Source organism: Gavia stellata, chromosome 12 (genome assembly GCF_030936135.1).
Source record: "Gavia stellata isolate bGavSte3 chromosome 12, bGavSte3.hap2, whole genome shotgun sequence".
NCBI lineage: Eukaryota > Metazoa > Chordata > Aves > Gaviiformes > Gaviidae > Gavia > Gavia stellata.
In genome coordinates, this window is record NC_082605.1 from 25,431,978 (window position 1) to 25,441,632 (window position 9,655).

At 58.3% G+C, this 9,655-nt stretch overlaps 1 protein-coding gene across 1 annotated transcript in view; it reads right to left on the reverse strand.

Moving 5' to 3' along the window:
- PLXND1 (plexin D1) overlaps positions 1 to 4,473 on the reverse strand; it is an 85,715-nt gene extending 81,242 nt beyond the window's left edge. Inside the window, exon 1 of the mRNA XM_059823251.1 lies at positions 3,139 to 4,473. Within this exon, the coding sequence (XP_059679234.1) occupies positions 3,139 to 4,473 (1,335 nt within the window). The remainder of the gene's footprint in view (positions 1 to 3,138) is intronic.
- Positions 4,474 to 9,655: the final 5,182 nt, after the last annotated feature.

Below are 9,655 nucleotides of genomic sequence, written 5' to 3' on the forward strand. Positions count from 1 at the left end.
ATAACTGCTCAAGAGCGCTCCCCTGCATGGGGATGAAGCCCCTCCGCTCAGTGCAGGCCTCCCGTCTGACCTCTCATCACGGTGCTGAGGGGTAACGAGCCTGGCCCCTCATCGGCGAGCGCAGCCGCAGCGGTGCCACAGGGACAACTGGGGATGGCCAGCATGCTGACGGCCCGCTACCGAAACCCGGTACTGGCAGCCGAGTGCTGCAGCTCCCTGGCTGAGTCACAGCCCAGAGCTGCAGGAGAGGAGCATTCAATTAGACAGAAGAGCACACAAGGGGGCAATGATTTTCCTTTCACACCGCATTACGCCTAACAGCCCGTGCTCGGTATTTGTAACAACCGACTACTTCAGCCGAACACGCGCTTGGAATGAATCAGGCCGTCATTAGGTTTTTATTTTTTCTTCCAAAAGCAGCTTAAAACCCAACCACCTAGTCCACAGCAAGAACTAATGAACCACAATTTTGATAATACCAGAGCACCTATGTCTGATGCATAGGCAAAAGAAAAACCTGGAAACCCACTAACGGGTGGAGAAATGGAGCTCATAATGGGAAGGCAGCTAGATGCTGATCTGCTCCGCCAAACCAGCTGCTGCTTTAATACATTTTCCTGCTGCGTTCCCAGGGCTGGGACACAAAATGTATTAGAGTATTTCATTGTCTTGAAGGTGGAAATTGATGTTAGGTTTTTGTAGCACAAAGAAACACAGTATTACAACTCTTCTCTTGACACTACCACTCTGGGACTTGAAAACGAAAACAGCTTGTTAACTTGTTGGCAATTCTAATGGTTAAGTAAAAGGCAAAAAAATGAAAGGCTCTCCTTCTGACTGGGAGGAAGGCTTCCCAGCAGGCTTGGTCAGCAGTTTTAGAGGAATACGCTTCAAACGTATGGGAAGCATAGAAACATCAGGCATAAACAAATATTAATGGTATCCTTCATTTGTATCCTGCTGTACTTGACATCAAAGGATCTCAAAGCAGCTTTACAAACATAATCTTACACTACATGCGAGTTAGTTTTCTGAATAACAGTAATAAATATAGGAGTATGTGGCAAATCAGGAAACTGAGGCACCTAGTGTTAAATGACTGGTTCAAGGACACCAACACAGCAGCAGCATCAGTTGGGACTGGAACCCAATTTTCCCCGTCCACCCTATATAACCACCAGCCATACCGCTGTCTCCATGTAAACAAATTTTCTCGCAGCCTGATCTCACCACAGCGGTAAACATGGAGGGTTTCTACTGACTTCTGTAGGACTGGGGAGGCTCGGTGGTTTCTAGCTGGCTCCTCTGAACCTCGCGTTCCTTATCACTCACCCCTTCAAGAACACAGCCATCCTTCACAGACTGCCTTTGTGGCATGGACTGACTAGTCGCCTTCCTCACCTACCCAGGGAGCACTCGGAGAGAAGGACTGCTACCAGGCTCACACTTTACAGCGGAACAGCATTATGGGCCAGACCCAAAGACGGAGTGAAATCTCATTTCTGCACTGAGTGTCCCTGAGGTCACTAAGGAATTCACTGCCTAAATACCTTACTGGATACAGCACTTTATATTTTAAACGTTAATAGACTGGTGTTAGTCATGATTATTTTCCCTGCTGAACAAAAGTCAGAAAACCCAGTAGCTTCCCAACAGTCCTGGATGGAGCACTGAGGAAGCTCAAGGGAAGCGGGTGTCTTTCTGCCATTGACTTTCAGTCACAACTAGGCTGTTAACTCTCCAAGCACCCTCCAGAAGTCTCAGCCACAATGCCTCCTCTCGACCCGGTAGAGACAGCTCGATCCTGCGAGGGGCTGAGGGGCTGATTCGCAGGGATGCTGAGCTTCAACTACAGCCAACAAGAACTGTGGGTGCTTTCTCGTCCTGTAAACAGGATTCCCGACTCCCAGTGACTCCTCCGAGAGCCATGACCACGCCAAGGCTTCAGGACTGGGCTCCCAGTGTTTAACGCGCCGAGTCTTTGTGGAATTAACTCAAAAGCCAGGACAACTACCAGATTTCCTGGCTGTCAGACAGCTTGTACTTTGCCACCAGGGAAAAACTATTCAGCTTTGCTAGAGTAGGTCTATGAACCAGTGCATTAGGACTACATATTTTAACACAACGTGGAGATGCCACACTAAACACTTTGGTTACCATGGGAAACCTTTCTCTCTTTGCCACTGGCATTGCACAGGGAAGCCCAAGCCCAAACGCTCTATCTTGCCTTTGAAATCAAACAGATGTTTTTACGATCTTTGATGGAGCTGAGTTACGCATCTTTCCCAGAGGAAGGGAAAAATGCAGTGTTAAAGCAGCCCTTCTTTCTTTCTGTCTTTTTTTCCCAAGCATCGCATCTCTTTAGTGAAAGGGAAAACAGGCGTCTTTATCTGGCGTTAACATTTACGGGCACTTGGTAACAAATTGTGACAATGGCAAACTTTTACCCCGAACGCAAGGAAACAAGGCAGCCTGTGTGTGCGCGTCCCCTGGCAGGGCTGTCCGGCCGCGGCCGCGGGACAGGACGTGGGAAGGGATCGGCTGGGCTGGCGATGCTCACCGCCCTCCCGGCTGCGCAAGGGCCCCCACCGGGGAGCGGGGACAGCGCGCCCGTGAGTCACCGCGGCTCTCCGGGGACAGGGGCGTGGGAACAGCGGCGTCCCCCGGCAGACGGGGGGGTCTCGCCCCCAACGCGCCCCGCAGACGCACACGCGTTCTCTGTTCGGTACGAGCGCCGCCGCACGCTTGGCTGCAGCGGGAAGCGGCCGGGACCCAGCCGGCTTTGACGGCGTGACCCGCCGGGACACGGCTGCCGCGCGAGCGCGGACCGGCGCGGGGCGCGGAGAGAGCGGAGCGCGGGGCGCGGAGAGAGCGGAGCGCGGGGAGCGGAGAGCCCGGGGAGCGCGTAGAGAGCGGAGCGCACCCGCCCGCCCGCAGCGCCTCCGGCCGCGGGACGCGCCCGGGGGAGGCGGCGCGGCGGCAGCAGCGGCGGCCGGCCGGGCCGGGCCGGGCCGGGCCGGGGCCGCTGCGTCCCGCCGGCCACCGGCTCCCCGCGGCCGTCCCGTCCCGGGACGCCCCGTCGCTGCTCCCCCAGCCGCCCCGCCCGGGCGCCGGCAGGTGCCCGCCCCCCGCCCGTACCTGGATGTTCCTCTTCTCGCAGGCCGGGCCGGTGCCCTGCACCACGCTGTCCAGCACGGTGACCATGCCGGCGGCCGGGCTGACGAAGCAGGAGTTGCGGGCGGCCCGGATCGTCTCCTCGATCTCGGCGAAGCGGAAGACGCAGAGCGCGGACTGCGGCCGCCCCCCGCCGCCGGCGGCCCCGGCCCGCTCGAAGACGCCGAAGAGCAGCTCCTCGGCGGGCGGCGGGGCCGGGGCCGGGGCCGGGGCGGCGGGGCTGCGCCAGGCCGCCCGCGCCGGGAAGACGGAGACGAGGCGGGTGAAGGCGTCGGCGGCGCCGCCGCAGCGCAGCCCCAGCTGGATGTAGGACTCGGTCAGCTTCTTGGTCTCGCCGCTGCCGTTGAGGGTGGCCTCGGCCGCCTCGCCCAGGCAGATGCGGGCCAGCAGGCTGTGCGAGGGGCTCTCCTTGTCGCCCGCGTTGGCCTCGCTGTTGAGCGCCAGGTAGGCGTAGGGGCGGCGGGCGGGCGGCGCGGCGCCGCGCTGCAGGAAGGCGCGGACGAAGCTGAGCTTGTGCCGCGCCTTGGCGCCCTGCTTGATCTTGAAAATGTTGTCGTCGGAGGGGTTGATGTCGAAGGTGAAGAGCTTGGCCAGGTCGCCGCGGGCGTTGAGGGCGCGGATGGCGATCTCGGGCGTGTTCTCGAAGCGGTGGTCCTCCAGGCTGCGGTTGCGGGGGAAGAAGGGGCTGCCGAAGCCGGTGTAGGTGGCGGCCACCAGCAGCCGCGCCCCGCCGCCGCCGCGGCGCAGCACCAGCCCCACGGTGGAGGCGTTGGGGTGGTTGGCCGCCACGTTCAGCATGCTGGGGAAGACGGTGACCGGGTCGCTGCCGCCCGGCGGGAAGCGCACGGCCACCGCCGAGATGTTGGCCATGCTGCGCAGCTGGCAGAGGCCCTGGTAGATGGAGCCGCAGACGACGAGGACGCCCTGCTCGGGGTCGGGCTGCAGGATCTTGTTGTAGTTGTTGGTGAGCACCTTGGGGTGCTCGCAGGAGGCCTGCGGCAGCTGCGGCGCGTGGCAGAGCGGGCTGTCCAGCACCGGCCCCACCGCCGCCTCCGCCTCCAGCGCCAGCTCGCCCCCCGACAGCTGGAAGAGGCGGTTGACGGCCGCCAGGTAGACGCGGGAGCCGGGGCCGTCCAGGGCGAAGTTGTTGGTGGGGGTGGGCGAGAGGAACTTGCGCTGCACCTCCAGGCCGGCGGCGCGGCCGGGCAGCAGCAGCGGCAGCAGCGGTAACAGCAGCGGCAGCAGCACGGGGGGCCGCGGCTCAGCCGCCGCCGGAGCCGGAGCCGGAGCCGGAGCCATCCCGCCGCCCGCGCCGCCGCGCCGCAGAGTGCATGAGCCCGCCGCCGAGCGGCAGGAGGGGCCGGGCCGCGGGGCCGCTTCCTGCGGAGGCAGCGCGCCCGCCGCCGAGCGACGCCCGCGGGAAGTGGCGGCCGCGGCGGGTGCGCGGGTGCGCGGCGCTGCGCGGCGGGGGGCGGCGGGGCGCGCTCACGGCCGCGCCTCCCTCCCTCCCTCCGCCCGCCCCCGCCCCCGCCCCGGCGGCGTTACTCACTGGTCGCGGTGCGGGCGCGCCGTGTGAGTGCGATGAAGTTACCGGTGCTCCCCCGCGCCGCCGGCCGGCCGCGCACCGGGCAGCACCGGGCGGGGCGGCCCCCCCACCCCACCCCCCACCCCCCCGCGCCGGGAGCGGCTCCCCCGCTGCCGACAGCGCGCCTCCTCCGGGCTTTCCGCCGTTCTCTCCGCCGCCTCTTCGCGTTTTCGAGCAGAACGGGCGGGGGAAGAAGCACTTCTCCCAGCTGCGGAGCAGCACGGCCAGCGGGGCTGGAGATCCCCCCGCAGCCCCCCGCCAGCCGCCCCCTGAGCCGGGCTCGGGGCAGGGACGCGAGGAAGCGGCGGTGGGGCTCGCCGGCCCCGGGGCAGGCAGCACGTGGAGTGGACAAACACGACAGGAGCGTAAGGGGAGGGGGTCCCCCGGGGTGTCCCCCCGCCTCCCCGCAGCACGGACGCCGCGCCGGGGGCTGCCGGGCCCGTCCCGCCCGGGTGGCCGCGCTCGCTGCGGGCTGCGCGCTTGGGGGCAGCGGGGGGGGTCACCGCGGCCCCGGGACACCGCCCGCCACCACCACGGCCAGGGGCTCGGGTCGCCCCCGGCCCCGCTGCCGCCCTCCCGGCGGACAGCTCCCCGGGGCACGGGGCGGGGGGCGAAGCGCGGGCCGCCGCCGGGCTCCACCCCCAGAGCAGCTTTGCCAGCACTCCTTGCCAAAAGCCGGATTCAAAATAGGACTGTGCATCTCCTCTGCCCTCCAACGGGCTCTTTTTTAACTGTGGGGGAAAAAAAAGGCACAGAGAAAGAAGTGATGATATTCCCAAATTCCACCCCCCGGAACCCACAGCGGGGGGAACAGCCCCGAGATAGCGCAGCATCCTCTGATCCACCCTCCCTTATCAGCGTGGGAATGCTCTACCTGCGTGCGTTCATCCGCTGTAGTTCTTCCCTCGTCTGCCGGCACGTGAACTTACCCCCTTGCTGTGGAGGGGAACGCGCTCCGAGACCAAGGAGCCGTACCGGGTGAGGCTCTACAGAGAAAGTCAGGATCCGTCCTGGGACGGGAGACCGTCCAGGGCCACGCTCTCTGCAGCAGATGCTTTGTTTGCCCGCGTAGTTTATGTCCCCACATCTAAGTGAAAGATCCCTGAGCGGTTGCCCAGACCCGCGCTCACCTCTTGCTACACCATCGTGACACAGGGCACAGCTGTAGGCTCAGAGCACACCCAGGAGGGACCTGGCCGGCTCCTTGGGCAGCACATCCAGGTCCCCATGGAAGAGGGGGCACGGGTGGGCTCCAGCGCATGGCAGATACCCTGGTCGTGGCGCTCGCAGTACCGTGTGAACGCTTCAAGGTGAAGCAACGGCAGAGCTGACAGCCAACTGAAGCGGTTCTAGGATGTGGGCAGAGCATCCTTGTCTCAAGCCTGAGTTTCCGCTAAGAGCAGAGACCTAGCTGGAGCACCTGTGCAGAGGAGGAAAGCAAAGGGGAAGCTCATAGGCTTGGTACAGCAGTACATCGGTACAATGGCACAGTAAGGGTTGAGTGTGGAGGCACCTTGCCATCCACAAATAGCCGGCAGCATTTAAAGCAAGGGTGGGAAATCGAGGCTGGTATTTGGCCACACGCGCCTGGAAATGCTCCGCAGGTGAGTCCTGGGAAGCTGTCCCCACTCTCCCTATCCCCAGACATTGCCTTAGTGCCCTGCCCGTTCTCGTGGCACATGTCTTGAGTTATACAAAACATGTTAGCCAGGCTGATGAGGATTCTGCACGACTTCTGTTCTGGAGAGAAAAATCCTCTGTTGTTGTCTAATCTCATTTCTACACCTGCCAATTTCCCTCACCCCCTTCCTGTCCTCCTCGCCCTCTTCAGAGCACTAATTAATACATAACTGCCTTGGCCACGCCATGTCCACCAAAAATGTGCATTGAATTAAATGCTGTGCTTTCGTGCTATCCAACTCATTGTCTCTGCTAATCATATCCTTAATTAATAGAGTTATTAGCTGTTTTTAAATGTGGGAGTCCCAGTTGCTTTTTTTTTTTAAACTACAAGTTAGCAGTTTTTAAATGTGATCATGTCTTTAATTGCATAGAAATAAACCCCCGTGATCCAAAACCCTTAATCTGCCTATTTTAGGATTTCTTATGGCTGCTTATCCTGATAGTAGAGCATCTTCCATGTGAAATCAGCCTTTTAAGGCATATCAAATTAAGTTCCAGATTACAGTCAGTTAAAAAAAAAAATTAGGCCAAAGAACATAGAAAAATGTGTGACTTACCCAAAGGTATCCAGCACTGGCTTTGTCAGAAAAAAAATCCCCCAGGAGCTCTGACTCCCATTTCCTATGCCGAGCAGTTATCCACACTGATACAATTAAAGCCAAAAAATCTGTGGTATTGAAGGATTATTTGACAAAGATTTTATTGTTGTTGTTGTTAGGAAACAATCCTCTGGTAAGATGCTTTGAGGGGAATATTTTCTAGAAATGATTTCCCACCCCCTATTATCTGGGCTGTTAGAAGCTCCAGTGAGTATTTCAGAGTAATGCTCCTAATGGAGTAGTAGAGGTTTTTAAATCTCTCATACACAGATCTCACCATTATTTTTGGTTCAGGAAGAAAACAAAAGGTCAAAATTAAACTACATGCCTCTTACCACAGACCATCACCCCTCTGCCAAAGTCCCTTCCCGTTTGACTCCTGCACAGGTTTAAAGATAACAGCCTTTCAGACATCTCTGTGGGGGAGAGGGGCTGTGTGCACAAGAACTCAAAACCGCTTTAATTATTAATAAATATATTTACACGAGAACAGTTTCCCTTTAGGGGAAACATGAGTTACTCATGCAATTACTCAGGTCATATTGACTCAACACTGTCAAAAAACAGGATCTAATCACTTTAATACAGGGAGTATAAACATCTATTTATTTAGTGGGGTTTATCTGCAAGGTAACCGTAAAGCGCTCTGTGGATTTGGGAAGGAAGTTCACCCTCGCATGCCAGAGATGGCCAGGTTTGACTCGGCAGCTCTCAGTGAACACCGGCGGCTGGCGGCGGGGCTGACGAGCGGCGCTGCCTGCGAGATGGGCGTGCGGGACCACTGCTGCCTCAGTGCCTGGCGGCAGGGACACCCTGGGGACCGCCTGTGCGCAGAGGCATGGAAGGCTGGCTTGGGAGCTGGCACCTGAGAGAAGAACACCATGCTCTGTGTCCTTGCTTGTGACGCTGAGTGCATCGGGAAGGCCTGACTGGGCGGCACGGGCCAGTGCGTGGAGCAGCCGCCTCTCTGCCCTGCACGGCTGCCCTGCAGAGACGAGCCCTAGCCAGCCAGCCACCGCGGAGGGGCTGCTTGGTGCCCCAGCAGAGGAAAACCCAACATACAGCCTCAGCCACCCACAGCTGCTGCAGGGAGAGCCCTGGCTGCCACTCCGCCGCAGGTCAGAAGGTCCTTCTGCTCCTACCCAGGCAGCCAGTCCTCTTCCTTTTTTCATCTCCTTCACTCTTTGCCTCTTAAGTGTGCTATTTGGGTCATTTTCTATATGATTGCAGGGCAGGTTGGCAGGAGAATGTAAGGTGCATTCACAAAAGCTTAGCAGACACATGTTTTGAATCCTTTTGGCTGCTCGCTTTCCCTCTCAGAAACCCATACTGATGGAAAATGGCCATTGAAGAGCTGTGCTGGATCAGAGCAGGCATCCAACTCATGCCTTTTCCCCATCCTGAGAGAGGCCACTAGCGGTTATCCGAGAGAAGAGGGTAAGAGGTAGGCGAGAGCGCAGCGGTCCCGCTTGGTCTCCACCGGCCCAGCCCAGAACCGGCCAGGACAGAGCTCTCTCTGGAGCAGCATTTCCCAACAGAGAGGAGCCATGCACCGGGGAAATGCAAGGGGAGCTGAGAAGCATTTAGACACAGAGAAATCTTTGCCTGGACAAGAGCTGTTCCCTGATCACCACACTCACCTGACGCTCTCCAGTCCTGCCTGCCACCCTGCCTTTATCCAGTCGGTTGTTAGTGCCTTGTCTCATCAGGCTGGATGCATCAGCAAAGTGCTCGCTAAGGCACTTCAGGGCATTCAGAAATAACAGAGGGCTTTGAAATAGACTGATTAGCAATCCTCAGTATGTTTTTGGATGAGCATGGACCGAGTCCCTATTTTATTGTTATTAATCTGTATCGCAGGCACTGCTCATGGAGAAGGAGGCCAGACTGTCATTACTGTTATTATAATGATTTAGCACACTGGGAGTCTGCTAGGTGCTTAGCAGAAAGATTAAGGAAAGGTCCCTTCCCAAAGGTCCTTTAATCTAAACACGCGCTCCCGTGTGGTCTCAGGCTTCGCTGCAAATGGCTGTAGCAGGGATTGCACCGGCTCGGCATGCTCCGTTGCCACCCTGCTGCCAGCCTCTAGCCCTGGTCTGAGTAAGGAGGAAAGGGATTTATGGGGACCTGAGGCACTTTCTGCGTAAAATCTCACTTTTTTTCCTAAAGCTTCTTTGTTTTCGAAGATGAACCTTTCCCAGTGTAATATAGAGCATTGCTCCCTTCTGAGTATGTAATGCAGTCATAACCTTGTCTGCAGCGTGCAGCCGGCTGACGTGTCCACCGTGAGGGATTCGCCTCCAGAGAGGAGCTGTGCAGACAGAGGTTGTGAGCGTGAAAAGGTCTCCTTCTAGGTTAATGACAGATTCGGTGCTGGTGAAAGTTCACACACACAATAATGGCAGGATTTTCCAGACCAGGAGGTTTATCACAAGGCAATAAAAAAAATGTGTCTTTCGTAGCCTGTGCTGGGGTTTGACCCGGGCGCTGTGGGTAGAAAGCCAGGACGCAAAAGCAGTGGGTTCCCCAGTTTCCCACAGGTCTCCTTGGTGATCTGTTGCTTTTATTTTCTTTAGAGGCTTGGAAAGGGCTCAGCACTCACTCCCCCCAGCTT